The sequence below is a fragment of the Sabethes cyaneus genome, chromosome 1 (assembly GCF_943734655.1).
Source record: "Sabethes cyaneus chromosome 1, idSabCyanKW18_F2, whole genome shotgun sequence".
NCBI lineage: Eukaryota > Metazoa > Arthropoda > Insecta > Diptera > Culicidae > Sabethes > Sabethes cyaneus.
In genome coordinates, this window is record NC_071353.1 from 12,389,771 (window position 1) to 12,409,233 (window position 19,463).

The following is a 19,463-nucleotide window of genomic DNA, read 5'->3' on the forward strand; positions in this document are numbered from 1 at the left end:
GCTGGTTCATTGCGCGCGTAGTTAGCTCGACGGTGTTCTAGAGTGAATGGCCTTGGTCTCCTCAGAACTACTGTACTCTGGTTAGCAGTTATCCTGGATTTCAAATAATCGCTGTCGTATCGTCCTCTCTGCAAATTGAGAAAAAAGCTAACGTCCACAATCTGGTATCTATTTTCCAGAGTATCCATATCCAGCATTAGAGGTTTGCCGCAAGAGGGTGGACTGTCCTGAAATTTAGCCCGGTTGAGACGGTACTGTCAGTTCCGGTGTAGTGGTTAGCATTCACACCTCTCACGCCGAGGACCCGGGTTCAAATCCCAAGCCCGCAGAAGTCACGAATGACCCAAGCTGTTAAAGTCAGTGTTGCGAAGCCCACACTCGTGTGGTCTAATTTTCTCACACACGCGTACTCATTCTAACGAACACCCCAGCATAAGCAACTCTTTAAAACTCCCGCTCTTATTTCTTCATGCACTCAACGAATTTTTGCGAGTGTGTGTTTAGCTAACAGCTACAGTCGTCGCTCGTCGTTCGTCGTTGCAGCCCGATCTTCTGATACCGCGACGGCTAGTACTCCTGCCTGTGATTAGAATCGAGGGCGATGAAAAAAAAAGAAGAAGAAAAACTAATGCAAAATTTGTGTCCCAGTGCACCACCGGCCTCACAGGCAGCTGATTCCCCGCGAATTGTTTGACTCGAAAATAATCTATGCAGGAAGACGAAGTGAGGATATGCGTGCGCGAGTGTGTGGGTAGCAGAATGTCTGCACACAGCACCGGCGGCTGTTTTTTACGCCTGCGTGTGCGGCGTAAGCGTTGAATACTATGTTTCTCATACTCTGTCGCGTGTGAATAGGTTGACTTGTTGTGTTGAATATGGTTGACTTGAAATCAGAGCTTAATTTTAACGAAAAATTGAAATTAAAAATAAACTTTAAATTGGGCTCAAAATCGTACATTGAACATTGGACATGAATTTTTTTTTGTTAGATTATAGTCACTTTAACAGCTTATGTCATTCGTGACTTCTGCGGGTTTGGGATTTGAACCCGGGTTTTCGGCGTGAGAGGCGTGAATGCTGACTAGTACGCCGGGACTGACCACGCGAACGAGAAATTAAACTAATTTGAACTTGAAGTTTTACTTCAAACCGTACGTGGACACGAAATTAGACACGAAGTTTCTCTGATATATTTTACCTTTTTCCCTTTTCCAGTCCAGTTTTTCTGCTTTTTGTTTCATTTTTCTCCTTTTCTGTCATTTTCTTGGTGTTCACTCATTTCGCTTTTCTTCTTTTTCCCTTGGTTTTTCCTCCTTTCCTGTCGTTTTTTCTGTTCGGTGTTTTCTTGTCGTCTTTTTTCCGTCATTCTGTTTTTGGCTGCTATTACCCCATTGCTCTCCAGCTTTTTTTGTTTTATTTTTTCGTCTTTTTTGTCTCGTTTTACCTTTTTCTTTGGTTTGTTTCTTTTTTTATCCTGCCCTATTTTCCCGAAAGGTTTTTTATACCACACTTTTCCGTTTTTTGTCCCAACTTTTCCTTTTATATCCTGTTGGACTTTCTTCCGTTTCCCACTTATTCTATCGCGTTTTTTCATCCATTTTTTCCATTTTCGCTTATGTTTTTCTACTGTTGCTGTCCCGTCGCCCCTCTTTATCTATTGTTTTCCCTTGTTTTGTCCCCTCTTTTCTTGTCTAGTTTTATTTTCTTATGTTCTGTTCCGTTTCCTCTATTCTTTTTCCCTTTTAACCCGGTTTAGTTTCGTCTTTTCTGTTCTGCCTCTTAATATGTCCTTCTTTTCATCCTTTTCTGGCACGTTCTATTTTTCTTCTATACCGTTTGTCTTCCGTTTTCATTTTTTTGTTTCGTTTTATGTTCTCGTTTCTTCATTTTCCTGCTCTCTTTCTTTTATTCCTTTTTTATCCCATTTTTTTCCTTTCTCTTTTCTTATCCTGTTTATCCCCAATTTATACCTCGTGTTTCCCATGCTTTTACTCGTTTTTCTTCTTTTCTCTTCCGTTTTTCCTTTTTGTCTAGTTTTTTTCTCTGCCGTTTTAACATTTTATTCTCTTCTTATGTTCCGTTTTCTTCCCTGTCACATTTTTTCTTTTTTTTTCTTGATTTTAATACCAGTTTTTATTCTTTCTTTTTCTGGCATCTACAACATCTTGGCACTATTGGACAACAATCAGAGCATCGAAAGAAAGCCTGGGTCCGGACGGCCGATGACCCTGAGCGACAAGAAGCTCCAAAGGATGCTGGAGAGGAAGACCAAGGGAAAAGTGGCTACATTGCTGCGTGCGCTTGGCCGGGAGCTCGGTGCAACCGGCCAACAGTGAACAAGTACCTGGCGAACATGGACATATATGTCAGGAAGTTTTGGAGCTGCAGGCAATGACGGCTGAATAAGATGGTCAAGATGTTTTCCTCGGCGAATCGCGTTGCGGTGGTGATGGACCCTGGATGGCAACGGCTGGCAGGGCATTTCATATTTTACTTCCCCTACGAAGGAAGTGAGCTCAGAGGTATGGTTCATTTCACACACTACCCAGGTAACCAATAAGCATTTCCAATGCAATTTAAAAGCAAGCCAATAAGCATTTAAGTTGCCTTAAATGCTACTTAAATGCTATTTTGGCAAAATATGCTGCTACTTTACTGCTTGCCCTCTTATAGTGCTGACAATGCTTATTTGCAGCTAGTTACCAACAAGAAGAATTTAAATAGAATTGTGCATGCCAATTTACAACAGTTATGCAGTCAAAAAGCTGATAAACAACAACCTGCAGTATAAAACGCCAGGGATGCTAATAAACGACTGATTTACTGCTTATTTTAATGCTTATTGGTTACCTGGGTAAGTTTCCCACTAAGGTACTACTGTGACTGACAATCAGCGAAAAGGGGATGTCAAAGCCGCTCTTCTTTCGCTCTGGACTGGCCGCGAACGGGGAAATTTATAGCACGCAGTGCCTGCCGGAAGTTGCGTCGTTCATCAAGAAATACCATAAGAGCGAAGACGCGGTGTTCCGGCCGGATCTGGCGTCAACCCACTACTCGAAGCGATCGTTGGAGGAGATGGAGACATCCCCCAACTGCGTCCCATAGAGAATTTCTGGGCAAACCTGAAGCGTCAGATCTACTTCAATAATTTTGTCACGAAAACTGAGGAGGAATTGATAAATAAAACGAAGAATAAACTCAAAAACATGCCTACACGCATGTTTTCCTCCTGCCATGGCGAATGTTCCGGTGGACTGCCAGAAGGCTGCTCGCAAGAGCGGAGAGTTTTTTTGCCAGTAAAAGTTTTTGCGGGGAAATTTATCAAACTCAATTAGTTGTCTTAGTTTTTTTAAACACTTCGAAAAAAGTCCATTTTTTAATGCATACGTTATATGCAACTATTGTCCGGTCACCAAGCCATTTCTTCAAAAGTATCCGGGACATTGAAGCTCAAGTACATGATTTGACTTTCATCGTGCCTGTCTTTGAATTCTAGTGCGAAGTGTCGCATGATACGTTTCTATTTTAATTTCAAATTGCCTTTATTTTCATATTCCGTATTTACTGAAAATTACTTTGGCCATAAATGCGGAACTGATTAGCCGAATCCAACCATAATCAATAGCGACATATTGGACATTATTGCTTTTAATTTCGCGGTGGTAAACTGACTGACCAAATCAGGAGCCGGTCTTACCCCCATACTGATTTCCAGTGTTGCAAACCCCCACTCGTGCGGTCTAATTTTCTCCCACGAGCGTTTTAGTTCTAACAAATACGCCGGCATGAGTATCTCCTTCGGACTTTCCCACTTATTTTTTCATAAGTTCATAAGCGATAAGTTTTTGCGAGTGGATATTCAGCTATCGGCCACGATCGCCGCTCTTGCTTGTCATTGCAATCCAAGCAGCTAACACCGATCACTCGCAAGGGCTCGCAGTCTTATCCGCGTGTGTAAATGAGAGCGTAAGGTGAACAAAAAAGAAAAACAAAGGAAAATATGTATCCATATATCCTAGTATGCCGCTAGCCCACGCGGGCTGTTGGCTTCTCATGAGTTGTTGGCTTTGTGAGCGGGCTGTGCAGAAAGACACTTCGAGGTTGTGCGCTCGCTAGTAAGTAGGTAGCGGAATGTATGCAAGCAGCATCGGTGGTTGTTTATCGCAAGCTTGCGTCAGTTGCGTAAGCATTGGATGCTGCGTATACTCACTCGCATGAGACTGGCCATACCCCAACTAGCATTTTTATATGAAAGTTAAAAATCAGCATTACGTACATATATACATGCTAATAAATCGAATTTGATATGCAAAATTGGCATATCCGTGGTATTTTGGGGGCGATATACGTGATGAGTAAACATACGCATTTTATCGATTTAAGTAATTATATACGACAATATCCGATTAGGCCCGATCCGCTCCGTACGATTCTGTGCTGAATATCGCATGTATGTCAGCAATTATCGTTATATACGACTGAAAATCAACTTGGACGGACTTTATTAAGCTTTAGTTGCGATTCCGAATTTGTTGAGTTTTTGGTTATTGATGTACGATTTGGGGCTAGCTGGGACTTTACTTCTCGCTCGATTTGCAACATTGCCGATTTCACTTGCCAAGTTTTTGGCGCCATCTATTACACGCAATGCTTGCAATATCCCTTAATTTAAAAAAAAACACATAGGCAGAAACTGCAATTTAAATTCGATCTCTAGCAATCGTTCGTTCATATGTATGGCATAAAATCGAAAGATGGTGTGCGTATCCCAATCTTTCCTGCCTTTTACGTACCAGTGCCTACCATATTGCGTATTTACAAACATACAAATAAAAGGTAATTCATAGATTAAAATGTCATTAAAAATTCTTCACTAAATAAGCATTACAGTAGGAATTCGAATTTGGCAACAAATGCGACGCTGCCGCCGCCAAATAAAAATGATTCCTTCGCCGATAATCTGATCGGCGCACAGCACTAATGTGAATACAATCGGGCGGAAGATAGGGTTGGTCGCTCACTTTTTTTTTTATAACGGTTTACTGTCAGGACATCAAATTCGATTAGGTTTATCGCGGTCCACAGAAATATTGCTGTGATGAGGAGACTATTTCCGGGGGGATTCCCCAACACAGACATCCAATTAGTATAAGTATGAACGTCGTAAAAATCTTCGATCTGTTGTGACGAGGGAGCTTTGTTATATTTTATTCTAAAAATAAACTAATCGCAATCATAGTACTCAGAAGATGTATTTAACTGTCGTCCCTACCTGTGAACGTGAAGCAAGGAAAATGTATCGGGATATTTGACCTTGAAACTTTTCGTTATTTTTCACTCATTCGTGATTGGAAAATCTACATCCAGTGGCGACTCGTGGTGGTTTAGCTTACCTGTTCAACCAGCGAAAAATACAAATTAATACGCAGCTTTTTTTATTATCGAAATTCTATATTTTATTCATAAAACAAACATTAGGTGTATGCACGTAGCGCTTGCTATGTTGCGTAAACGGTGTATTTCGTGTATATGCTGCCGCAATTCGCATAGCAGTTCCGGTTTCTATGGAAGCGGCAGAGTAGCGGCAGTATAAATACGCAATACTCCGTATACGCAACATAACAAGCGCTACGGGAATACCCCTATTATTTAAATAACAACGGAATACGGCGGTTTACTTTACCAGCAAATCCGTCTCTGAATTTTAACTACGAACCTAAGACTTTCCGTTCAATTTACCTATTGAACCAAATTCAAGAATAACCACCACACGCACCACAAGCAATATGCGTAAGTTGTTCAATGCTAAAGATGAACGAGTTAATGAGAAAATTTTGCGAATAATGCATGCCATCCCCTTCGTACCAATACATTGTCCTGGTGCTAATCTCTAATCTAAAGCAACGTTCAAGCGTCATATTGAACGTTTTGCTCATTAGCTTCGTAACTCGATAAAATGGAATCAAAGCGCAGGCCATAGGAAAATGGGGTAGTAAGTTGTTCAATGCTGAAGATGAACGAGTAATGAGACAATAATGCGCCCGCGCCTTCGAGTAAAAGCTGTTTCACATTCTCTTTTTATCTCCTTCGTACCCAGAATCAACACCAGGAATAATGTGTTGGTATATGCTTGTGCATTGAGATCAAAGCAACGTTCAAACGTCGTGTTGAACGGTTTGCTCAGCAGCTTCGTAAACTAAACTAATAATTTACCGAATTATTCGTATTGCATGTGCGTCGGTTCAAACGAAATCATGAACTAGTGATGAAAAAAAATTTTGTCGGGTTGAATTTTGTTGCCTGTCCTATGAACAGGTTGAACATGCGGACGAGTCGCCACTGTCTACATCTGCTGTGAGTCGATTGGCATCTAAAACATTAAAATCCATTCATAATTGGCAGAGCTATTAGCGTTCAAAATCTCCGTGATATTTTCGTGACGGTAACTATAATCTAAATTATGGAATGACACCCTGCGGTAAGACGTAGCCCCACGTCAAAATGTTTCACACCATATGGGCAACTATCTGCTACATCTAGAATAGAATACAAAACATCTTTCTTGTTCCTATTAGTCAGAGTCCGACCAGTCACACACACAGTAGAAGATTGCAAGGGATTCTGAGTCATTTCGGTCAGTGCTGATCAGTGAGCTGTCGTCTGCAATAAAACGATTGGTGAGCATCATCTCGGGTGCATGAGAACAGAGGAAAAGGATTATGACGAATGTAGTGCTTGCTCATCAGTGTTTGATAGGTATTTTGAAGCTTGGACAACTTGCGATCCGCTACTTTTCGTACTGGGTTCATATTACAGAGCCACATGATAAAGACAAACAAACAAAAACAAGTGAAACAGGTGATGCTATGACGTGTGATTTTTTTTACCCCAACTGATAAGTGCTAAAAATCCAACTAGGCCTAACGTTTAGTGCTAGATCAAGCTGCACGGGATTCCTCAATTTTTGGGAAGGGGTTTTTTAAAAGATAAAAAAACCACAAAAAATAAGCATTTACAATGCAGTAAAAAGACAGCAAGTAACTGGGCTGACACAGCAATTCGGCGGACCTAAGGCATTTGCCTTGTACAGAAAATCGCTTATTTGGATGACATTCATAACGTACGTACACTTTTCGCTCGCCAGTCATTCATTATCACGAAGTTCTGAAACGGTCACAAAGACGCATTTCTATTTTATCGCAAGATAACCTAACATAGGAGCATTACAGCACGAGTTCCGGAGCACAAATTGATAAGGCTTGAAACGTGAAATACACATATAGCAGCAGTACCGAAATAGAACCGCAAATTAACAAGTAATCTTTTTCCATCCCAGTAATCACTCAAGTATCACGCCTGTTAGAACAGTTTAACACTCGTAATATGACACGAGTTTTTATTACCTAGACACGTGTATGGTGACAGCATCGTTCACAAATTCTCTCTCTTTCTCTCTTTCCTTTTTTCTCGAAACAATTTCTCCGTCAATGTACAATAAGTCGGACTTAACCCGCACGGGGCTCGCTCAACAACAGCCGATTCCAGTCCACAAGATGGACTTTGTAGACGCAGCACTTTTACTCTATTTTCTGTTTACGTGGTTACCATGACACTACACAATCTTCTCGAGAACTTCGTTTCACGTTCACTTTCCGTTAGATTCGAGTAGTAAACAGAAGTGACTTGCATTCGTCGAGCACTCCCGAAGAGCGAAGATAAGGCCAAGCCCCAAAAGCTCAGCGATAGCAATCTCTAGTCGCGCCGACTCCGAGTTCGCTCTCAATGATGCAGCTAGAAATGAACGACCCTTCCGAATTCTCCGTGGTCATCCGTCCAACTGGTTGCTGAATCATGAAACGGTGGCACTGGCACTGGGTGAAGAACCACTATGAAGACCTTGAACGTTGGTCTCGGTTCTGTTCGTTGGCCAGGATGCAACACTAAGCACTACCACCAACAACGAACAAAAAAAAAAGACGCTTATCGAAATTCGCAGAAAGCACTCTCGCGGTTCTATCTTATCAGCTAGAGCTCCTCTCTATTGGGTACGCACATCCAAGGCGACCGTTTTTCGTCGTTATCAGTCTTGTTTTGCGTTTACCTGCAAGCGAAGGGAAATGACAATCAACTGATCACGTAGCCCACGGTGACAGCGGCCATACACAGCGAAGCGGACCCGGGGGCTGACGATGGTGTGATGATGATGTGCGCTTATTGAAGCGATGAAATTCCACCTTAATTCTTCAATTCTTGCAATGCGCTTACACACGGGGCCGAAAATAGTTTTCACTTTTCCTGCGGCCCACTGGCCACAACACACGGCATGAACCGTACACAAAATTTAAATCAATTATCAACGAATTCGGGCGGGCTGCTGGCACTTCGGCGGTTTCCACGGTCCGCACGGTATAAGCACCCGGAATCGACGGTTAGAATCTTTTAAGCAATTATAGTTAAACAAATTTTCCTCTTTCGAGCGGAGAATGGAATAGGCCGCGCGCGGTGGAACCAACTAGCAAATCGATCGAAAAGTAGATAGCACAAAAATTAAATTCTATTCGAAAGGGAAAGAGAAAAACACAGAGAGCGAAAAAATGTACAATTAAACTACGTGTTGGAGGAAAAAATGAAAATAAATTCGGTCTCTACGGATCGCACACATATCGCGACATGACTAAGCATTTAAAAATAGTAAACACAGTGTAACCAAATCTACCCGAAAAAAAACAACATTTCGATTCCGCGGTGCAGTGTTTGCTTCGCCCGTCCGCCTATCGTTCGTGACGAGTGTGACTACCATATCGCTGCTCTGTGCTCTCCCGCCCGCCCGGTTGGGCAACACGACGAGACACACAGTAAAGCCAACCAACACACGGACATGGGCTTTCTTCGCCCGGATAGCACAGAGCACGGTATAGTAGCCGACGCAGTCGGATTTGGCCACTGCACTCTCACAAGGCCACCAACAAGCGCAAAAAGTGCTCTCGCATATTCACAATTTCAGCCAGCTTTTAATTTATTAGTCCAATTACAACACAACACCAAGCGGGCAGCCGCGCAGCGCAGGAGTAGTTCGCGAGCTGGTGTTTTGCGTTGCGCTGACATCGCATATTCAAATCAGTCCGGTCTCCGGTGTCGCGCACCACACCGAAACCGAAACCGAACCAAGAACCGCTTTGTGTGCGATTATGTGTGTAGGTATGCGAGAGAGCAAGAGAGGTAGGAAAAGAGTTAATAACTGATAAGGCGATAACTTCGTAATCGTGCAGTCGAATACTATCGTGATCACACAATCATAGTAGACCGACGAATTACAAATGTCACTGGCACTGGCACTGGCATTGGCAAAAATTGACAAAAAGACAGGTAGATCTCTCCCTCACTTACCTTCGTTTACAGCGATGTCCATCAACTGAAGATCATCGTCCAGGATCGAGTTGAGAAAGCCATCGGTGTGATTCATCTCGGATGATGCATTCTGGAACGAGTCAAATAGGGGAAGTACGTCAGTTACCAGTTCGTTTGACGATGGAGAAGAGTGCGTGAATAGTCGATTAGTACGCAGTGTATGAGTTGTCACGTGATTTTTAGTTCCAAACAGCTGCAGGGCCATTTTGAACCTTTTTCCAAACTTGTCGGTTCCGGAAAAATGATAAATTCAATACCTGCTAACAAACTTGAAGTAAAGAGGTAAAGACAATTTTATTTGTCATCTGGTTCAAATAGTTATAAATAAAAGTCTGCATCGTAATCGTCTGTAAAGTCTGCATCGTAATGATTACAAATCGATTTCTTGTATCAATGCATTGCAAAATGAAAAAAAACAGCGCCCCCTTATGGAAATTATAAAGCCAACAAATTATGAAGCGCATCCATAACTTGCTAGTAGACTGCTGATTATACAATTGCCCACTCTCACTAACACACCACTGGCACTGCTGGAAGTTAAAATTTGAGCTATCAGCAATACCAAATGGATACTGATTGGAATCGACTCGAGATATTGCAAAAGGGACCAGCTTGTACAAAAAATGCCTTGAACCTAGTTATATTACGGAACGATTCAAATTAAGTACTTTTAGAAAATTTTCAGATCATTAGACGCCATCTTGAATCAGTAATGACGGGTATAGCGAACGTTATTTTTCGCAGTTTGCTCCTAAACCAATCATAAAAATCTAAAAAAAATCACAATGTTATAGAACACATTTTCCTATATTACTTTTCTGAAATTTTCCGATGCAAAAATCACGGTAAAATAAACAAAAAATTACTCGATGAAATACAGGGTGTCAGGTAGCTTAGTGCAAATATTTCGAGGGGTAATAGGACAACATTTGACGAAAAAAATCCTACGCAAATGGTCAAATCTTAATCATTACAGAGTTACCTATAAAACATTTTTAGTCTTCTATTCTGTTTACCTTAACCGAATTAGCTCTAGTACAAAAAAGTGTGCTAGCTGGCTAAATTCCTTTGCTTTCATTCGAAAGCTGAGAAAATTTCACATTGAAAATTCTCTTATCTCTTATCTCGTTTAGCTTTATTGTAATTTAATTTTAAACGCAACGTGAAAACTGCACGAATTCATACAACACGCATAGCACACTAGATCACCGCGTGCGACGGGCACGGTCCAACGCGTATGAAAAACAACAACAACAACAACAACGTTTTCCATCAATGGATAATTCTGCAAAACCCAAGCCGCTTAGCTTTATCCGCAAAGTTCGCATCCGCAACCGCAAAAACCCGGTTCAGCACGCTTCGTGGACTACACAAAATTATTAAGTTTGTTTTTCTCACAGCCTAGGATTAGGGAAGCTTTACCGATTTTACCGGTATCATCGGGCTATTTGCCAATACCGAATTACCGGTTTTTCCACGATCAAAAACTGGTATTCTCGTTTTTTTTTTGCATGATCAAATAACAACTCAGGAAGTCTGAATTGCTAGTAAAACTTTCAAAGTATACGTCAAACTTAATTTCATGATTGAAGGTTCTACAAATAATAACTCAATTATTTTTTCAAAGGAAAACCCCGAAAAACCTCCCCACCGTCAGTATAGAGCCGGAGCACATCGTGCTTTGTAAGCAGTCGTCTCCATTCAACGCGGTTCACTCCATGGGCCATTCGTCACCAATTTCCTCGGCGTCTCAGAAGTCACAAGTCCCTTTTGTTCTGGTCGAGCCATCTTACACGTCGATCGCACCGAGTGCTGGTGCTTTTGTCGCACTGTCATTCGGCATCCTTACGACATGTCCGACCCGCCGTAGCCTACTGACTTTAGCTAGATGTACGATAGCGATCTTCCCAAGAAGTGTGAAAAAGTGAGATTTCGTGATTTATAAAATGTTTCCGCTTCTCTCCGCCTTCAGTTTGTACTCCGCCAAATATTTTCCGCAGCATTTTTCGGTCAAACACGTTAAGGGCGCGTATTTCAGCCGTGAGCGACGTCACAGCTTCAAGTCCGTAAATAACTACCGGTTAAATAAGGGTTTTGTACATTGTCAGCTTCGTACGGCGGCCTATGGCTTCTTGATCGTAGCGTTTTTCGAAGGGCACAATAGGTCTGATTTACTGGTTGAATGCGCCAATTAATATTGCGCAACAAAAGAAATGTGGGATACACAGTTAGCTGTTCAGAAAATCTTCAGTGAAAGTTAACGGAGTACTCCAAAAAAATGTCAAAACACACCACGAAGGAGGAATTCGTTCGGTTGCTTGTACAAACTGGAATAGTAATAGCTTTTCAATTCTACGGACTCCAATCATCGCTTCGAACGTCTCTGTCCGACCTAAGAAACAAGCTTACGCTTTACTTAAGGGCTGAGGAATTCACGAAGAAAACAGAAATCCTAGCAGTGCTAGAACTAGTATGAATGGTTCCTAAGTTGCCCAGTTCTTAATAATCGAAAAACTAAACCGTGTAAAAAGTACTTGAGCGTACCGAAAAAAATGCAAAAATTACCCACGCTATTCGTGATTTAATATTTGTTTATTAGCATGCAGAGGAACAAAATTAACTGGACTTTTAACAATAATTTATCATAAATATCGGTATCTAAGTCGCTTATTCAAAGTACTTGAACAAGGGTATGCCACATATCTAATTAACTTCGGAAGTTTTTTCAATAATATTTGTTCTCGTAAGAGATGGCACGATAAATTCTCTGCGTTCTTAAATATTATTTTTTAAATGATCTAATCAATCAGTTATGCCGAAAGAAATTGATTACCATCGATTATGGAAAGATCTTCTTCAAATCATATAATTTTTAAATGTTGTTAATTTTTCTTATAAAAAAAAATTATTTGTTAATTTTTCAGGTATCAACTTTTACCGTTTTTACCGGCATTACATTTATCAATACCGAAAAACCGGTTTTCGAAATACCCCCTGGTATTGGCATCTCTACTTGATATAGTCCAATAATGGTAAAAATGTTAAAAATAGGGAAAAATTTGCGAAATGGGACACTTTCCGATGACCAACAGGAGAGGGGCGCATGCGTTTTATCAGCCTGCAGACCGTATCTTAATTACGTCCATTTTTTGGTTCGTTTTTGCTCATAGTTCGTTGTCTTGAAACCACTGCACAGTAGTCCAAAAGGGCGAAAAGTTGAACTTTTTGCCTAGTGTCTTTTGCTTTCATTTTATCATTTATGGTCTTCTGTACTTTTCTTCGTATAAATATCCCCCTTAATCTAAAACTGTCTAAAGTTAGTCACCGCTTACTATAGTGAAAATAAAAAAATAATTTTTTTGTATTAGGAAATATAGACAAGATCGTAAATCTCTTGGACCTTTACTTGCTAAGTTATCGCATACTCAAGCTTTAAATTTCCATAGCTTCACGAGCCGATGGGGTAAAATGGGGCAAGCGGATTTATGAAATTAGCACTTCATCCCTAGGTTGCAAATCTCTAGGACCTTTCCTTACAAAGTAATCACTTATTTAAGCTTTATTTTTCCTCAGCTTTACGAGCCAAAAACGATAACTTTGAAAGGAAAGGTCCTAGAGATTTGCAATCTTCTGTAAAAACGTGTATTTTGAGTCTTCAATAATCGCCTAGAACAGTGGTGCCCAGGCATAGGCATGGTGCGGGCCAAACGTGATCGCCCCATGAGGTCGCGGACCGCAAATTCCTCTGGCCATTCCTGCGCATAACATAATGCAAAATATGCGGCAATAAAAACCATTTTCTGGGAATTACAACAAGATTTAAACCGGAAAGCATTCGGAACTACAAAATGCACGAGGCATTATGACTGATTTGAGTGATCCCTGTGTCATCAAAAAAGTTACTCATAAGTCCACCATCTCTCAAGTCAGTCCGCGGGCCGCACAAAACATCGTGAAGGGCCGCATGCGGCCTGCGGGCCGTAGTTTAGCCATCACTGACCTAGAACCATATGTTCTTGTAAAATGCAACCAACATAAGCTAAGTCTGAAAAATTAATTTTCAAAGAATTTCTAAAGAAAATGCTCTATAGCTCTGTACTCGATAGAGATAGAAATAAGATTTCTTTAGCAAAGTTGTTTGCCTTCATATTTTCTATAACTTTGCCGAAGAAACCATGCCCATGGGGTGAGGGCTCGTGAAGCTATGGAAATTTATAGCTTGAATATGTGATAACTCAGCAAGTAAAGGTCCAAGAGATTCGCGGTCTTATGCAAAAACGTGTACTTCGAGTGCTTCGATAATTGCCTAAAACATTGTATTGTAAAATGCAACTAAGTATGAAAACCCAATTTTTAAAGAAGTTTTAAAGAATGCCCTAGAATTCAGCACTCGATGAAGATAGAAATTTTTTTTCTTCAGCAAAGTTGCTTGTTTTTACATTATTTACAACTTTGCCGAAAAAACTATGTCTATATTTCCTAACACATTAAAGTATTTTTTTATTTGCAGGGACTAACTTTTCACAGTTTCAGGTTAGGGGGGATATTCATACGAACAAAAGTGCTGAAGACCATAAATGATAAATTAAAAGTAAGAAACTAGGAAAAAAGTTCCGCTTTTCGCCCTTTTGGACCACTGTGCACTGTAGTACTACTCCGCTGTAGTGGCAGCTTGCCAAATCGGCCCAAAACCTTACAGATCCATTGCGTGTTCACGGATTACGGAAAAATACGTTTTTTCAGGCCCTCGTGCTTGTACATTTCGGAGTCCATAGTCTTGTTTCTAAGGGGTTTTGGTTCGCAGCTGCAAATACCTTGCCAGATCATAAGATTTCTTGCGAATTTATCAAATAAAAACGAATTTGCATTTGCTAGCGACATAACCTCGACCGGTGGCTTTATTGAGCTTTTGTCCGGGAAGCTGCCCATAATCCATCTTTACGTACGTTTCGTCGTCCACGGGGACGCATCTTTCGTACTTCATAAGAACCTTATCGTACAGCTAGATTCTACGTCAGTGTCCTGTTTGGCTAGTAAGCCTCACAGGATCAAAATCCTGTTCGCAGACGAATCAATCCTTCGGACGGCGCTTTAGCTGGCATTGAATTTCTTGCCGATATCATAATCTGACAGCTCTGGGTTTGCCCTAATCGTTCTCAACATCAAATACAGCCTCCGATTCTTAGTTCCTTTACAACGCTCGCTATGATCCTACCGGTCGATTTAGCCAATTTCAACGATTTCGAGAGTTTTGAACGTGACAACGTCGGGTTTTCGAAGCGGGTGTCTAAAATTAATTTTCGGTTCGCGGCTTCCATCAAGTATAACTTCTTTGAATCGAAAATGATTGTGACGAACTTTTCGAGGCTGAAAAAGGAAACATTTCATAACAAACTGCGGTCGAGATATTCCAGATTTGAGCACTAGAAGCGCTGCAGTAAAATAGACGGTGCGTCCAGATATTAAATGACTCGAGCTTTAGCACTGCTCCTGGCCGTCTCGTTCCTGCCGGATTTGAAGCAGACACAGTCTTAGCACTAGGTTGCCGGGGGGTGTCGAGGGGCTTAACAAATTGGCGACGAGTAGCCCAGAACCGAGTACCGTGGAGAGGAATTCTTGATACGACAAGAGCCACCCGAGCTGAATACTGCTAGAAGTAAGAATACAGTCTTAGCGAGGTAATTGTCCGGCATTCTTACAACATACCTGCCCACTGTATCGATTCAGCTTTAAACACCTTTTGAATAGTCCGTTCGTTTGTTTTGGATAAATTAATTTAAAACTCCTCCGCTTCGCGTTTTAGTTTGGTATATTGTTCATAGGCAAAACAGACGAATTGGCTAGATTTGTTGAGGATCATACCCCGGATATCCGCTCGGTTCATGAAAGACCATTATCTGGTCGAAGCTCCTTGTGAAATTCGAATAAATTCGACAATCCGCCCCAAATCAACACACATCACACTGCATACCATCCACCTCCTAAACCCAAATCAGTCTGATCAACTGATCCCAAAAATGCCGTTCTCGACCATAATTTTCCATATCTCTTTACAGCCGGTAGAACCATACTCTGTATTCACGACCTTTTTGCAGTGGCGACTCGTCCGCATGTTCAACCTGTTCATAGGACAGTCAACAAAATCCAGCCCGACAAAATTGTTTTCATCACTCGTTCATGATTTCGTTTGCACCGACGCATATACAATACGAATTTAGTTTAGTTGCGAAGCTGATGAGCAAACCGTTCAACACGACGTTTGAACGTTGCTTTAGTGATCTCAATGCATAGGCATACCACCACATTATTCCTGATGTTCATTCTTGATAATCTTGATACTGAATTAGCACCAGGAATATGTTGGTACGAAGGAGATAAAAAGAGAATTTGAAACAGCTTTTACTCGACAGTGCGGGCGCATTATTGTCTCATTAACTCGTTCATCTTCAGCATTGAACAACTTACTACCACATATCCTTATGGCCTGCGCTTTGATTCCATTTTACTTAGTTACGAAGCTAATGAGCAATACATTCAACACGACGTTTGAACGTTGCTTTAGAGATTAGCACCAGGAACAATGTGTTGGTACGAAGGAGCGCGGTTGGCATGCATTATTCGCAAAATTATCTCATTAACTCGTTCATCTTTAGCATTGAACAACTTTACGCATATTGCTTGTGGTGCGTGTAGTGTGGGTTTGTGCGTGCATCGCAGGAAGGTGGTTATTCTTGAATTTGGTTCAATAGGTAAATTGAACGAAAAGTTTTCGGTTCGTAGTTAAATTCAGAGACGAGTTTGCTGGTAAAGTAAATCGTCGTATTCCGTTGTTATTTAAATAATAGCAAGCGCTACGTGAAACCCCTAATGGTGGTTTTATGATTAAAATATAGAAATGCGATAATAAAAAAAGCTGCGTATCAATTTGTATTTTTCGCTGGTTGAACAGGTAAGCTAAACCCCCACGAGTCGCCACTGCCTTTTTGAAAGATTCACTGTTTCGCTCGACAACGAAGTTGGCTTGATAATTCGTAATTAGTGGTAGTTGGCGAAAAATGATTTGAGCGAGTACTTTACACAAGGGGTATTGAGAACGGTGATTGCACCATAGTGCTTCTTGTGGTTGTCGGGTAGAAAACTTCTCCGGTGGATATCTCAAATGCTTTTTTTTTTGTGAATGGACATTATCACTTGATCCAGTACTTTGATCTATTGTGGTACCGTCCAGGTGTTGTATTGCGCACTCCGTTCTTTTTACAGTATAGCTATAAAGTGAACGAACTGCTGCTGATTATGCCTGCTTAAGTTTTTTTTGTTAGATTATAGTCACTTTAATCTGAGATTATAACCGGATTCGAGCCCACAACACTCGCCAGGGCATGTGGCTCGGCTCGCTGGTACTCATGTACCTTTGAACCAAAGAGGCGCTGGACAAAAGGTGCCTGCACAATCCCCTCATTAAGCTAGCGACGTATCTGCAAACTCCACCATCTGGTGGGTTGGGTTATTTGTAGACACAAATTGTGCCTCTTCCTCCATCTAGTGTAGAAACCACCGATCGAGAAGTTTAATCTAACTTGTTTTTACTGGCGGGAAGACGACACTATGCAGACCCTTGCGACCGCTATTTGTCTGCCTGCGTGTTAGCCGCGAAAAGGCTCCGTTTTCTTCACCACTCTAAAAAATTTTCATTACTTTCAATTAAAATTTTCGCATTCTCTTTGTAAATTGACTGTTCTCTCATTTCCTCTAACTTTCATGTGAAACATTTCGGCTGCTAATCTCGTGTCTCTGTTGTCTATTTTCTCTAAAACCCGTGTTTTGCTTAAGTCAAATATATGATCTTCTAGTATTTTCATGTTCTGCTATTCGAATTTCTAATTTTATTCCAGTTTGCCCTATATAATCCTCGTTATCTCCCGCTCCATATAACAGTTAGAGGAAACGAGAGAACAGTCAATTTACAAAGAGAAAGTGGAAATTGTATGCTCAAACTAAGACAACTGGACGATAAGAAAAAAAAAAGTTTATCTAAGTTAGTGCCAACCAAATTGTACAATAAATGTTATATGTTTTAGGCGTAGTCAATGACCGAAGAATAGTAGGTCGAAACGTCCGCGGCAAACATAATAAGTTTCAAAACTTAAAAACCGAAAAAATCAACTAATTTACGATATAAACTTTTTTTCACCTAACAAAATATTGACAGTTGAATTCCCTGCAGTGGTGTTCTTTCCCTACGTAGTGCTTTAAATTGTCAGCCTATTCTAACTCAACAGCTACAACACTTACCGAATAGTACATCATCTCGTGGTCCATCTTGTACCCGGTCGCCCCGGCATCGGTTTCCGAGGTCGAATTGGTCAGATGCATGCTGGTGGCGACGGCCGAGCCCAGATTCGGTCCGTAGTGTGGTTGCGTCGGTCCACCAAGATCCGCCAGTGACGCATTCTGCAGGACGGCGGCATGCGTATGGTGGTACTGACCGTGCTGTGGAATGGCACCGGTGGCCTGCGGAAGAAGGAAAAAAAATTAACGCATGAAACAAAACCCCATAAGGATACACATTCGGTCAGCTCAGTACAGTCCGAGAACAACTTCCGAGGGTCGGGCGAGTGGGTTGGATGGATGGTAAAGGGGGTGCTAAAATTTTAACCCGTCACGACTGCTGCCGCTTTATTCTGTCTGCTTTGACCCAGAAAGGTCAGAATCAAAAGAGCGCAGTAGCAGCGAGGCGTCGTAGGAGCTGAAAATTGGCAATCAATTTATGATAAATGGGTTATACTCAGAACGCTCTCAAGTTGTAATTGAAACAAAGCCCGGTTGCGGATCTCGCGTATGTAATTTTCAATCGAATATTTTTGCGTACTGAAGCAATTAACTCCGATGATGATGGGAGTTTGTGATTTTAGGCTAATTGAATTCCTCTGCTCATGATGTGGTTGCTGCTGCTTTGCATACTACCCAAAAAGTTTGGGTTCCGGCTTCGAACAAGTGCAGGAGGGACTGGTTCTGATTGCGAGCCATCCCGGAATTGGACGAGTCTCGCAGAACCTTACGTTTATACCGGTCGGTAGGTTTACATTATTGGACTTCCCGAGTTCGTCAAAAGAACGGTGCTACAGCAAAAAGCCTAATCAGCCACCTGTTTTCAAGCAGCAGAAGATAAAATGGTTATCCTTCAATTAGGTTTGTTTGCAATAAGTCAACGGCTGCAAAAACAAAAAGAAACGAGTTCGTATCCTTGATTCGTGATGATTTGTGATTGTGTTAATTCCATGAACCCGTAAATGTGCTGTACCGGATTATCAGCAGATTATTGCAAACAAGGAAGTTTAAATAAAGTTTATTGCTTTGAGATTACTTTGACTAGTAACCACTTTTTCTTTAACTATGTATTAATATCTACCAAACCATTGCATACTTTAAGGCGTTTCACATCCATTTCACGAAAAAAAAATCCATCCCGGAGATCGGTTGTTCCTTCGAACGTAGCTGTAAAAGTTTTTTGGGCAAATTTTCCAAAGCTATGCAAACTTACCTGATAGGAATAGTGGGGCGGGTAGTGCGGATGCGGATGGGCCGGGGGCATTTCGGCTACCCCCATGCCGACGCCCATGCCCGGTGGAAAGGTAAGCAAGTTGGCCAGATCCTGCCAGCGTTGTTCCACCGAAATGGCGCGGTTCAGCGAAACACGGGACTGCAATAACATCAACGGTGGAAAATCGAAATTAGTTTGCGGTGTTACTACTGATGATGATGATAATGTGTTAGTTCGAGAGTGGTGGCATCTAGTGTTGGTTAGGAAGGGGAGGGACGGGGGAGGGGATATTTCGGGAGTAAATAATTAAAGCCCACTGCGAGCGGAAGCCATCGGAGGAGCCCTTAAAATTATACAGCTCAACAGTTCGAGTGAACTCGAACGGATGACACACTAGCAATTAGCCAGTTGACTTTTGATAAGTCGCTATTAACTCTTGATTCGACATTATGGATTTGCGCCCACATACACTTACGGTTTTTATTTTCTGCTTTTATTTTTGCATTGAGGGGAC

The 19,463-nt window shown here is 41.4% G+C and overlaps 1 protein-coding gene across 3 annotated transcripts in view; it reads right to left on the minus strand.

Annotated features, from left to right (window-relative positions):
• The window catches only part of LOC128732813 (segmentation protein cap'n'collar), a 139,126-nt gene that overhangs the window by 4,434 nt on the left and 115,229 nt on the right, over positions 1–19,463 (minus strand). For all 3 annotated transcript variants that reach the window (XM_053826212.1, XM_053826214.1, XM_053826211.1), the window contains 3 exons: positions 18,950–19,108; positions 17,701–17,919; positions 9,388–9,478 (listed from right to left, as the gene is read on the minus strand). In XM_053826212.1, the coding sequence (XP_053682187.1) occupies positions 9,388–9,478; positions 17,701–17,919; positions 18,950–19,108 (469 nt within the window). The remainder of the gene's footprint in view (positions 1–9,387; positions 9,479–17,700; positions 17,920–18,949; positions 19,109–19,463) is intronic.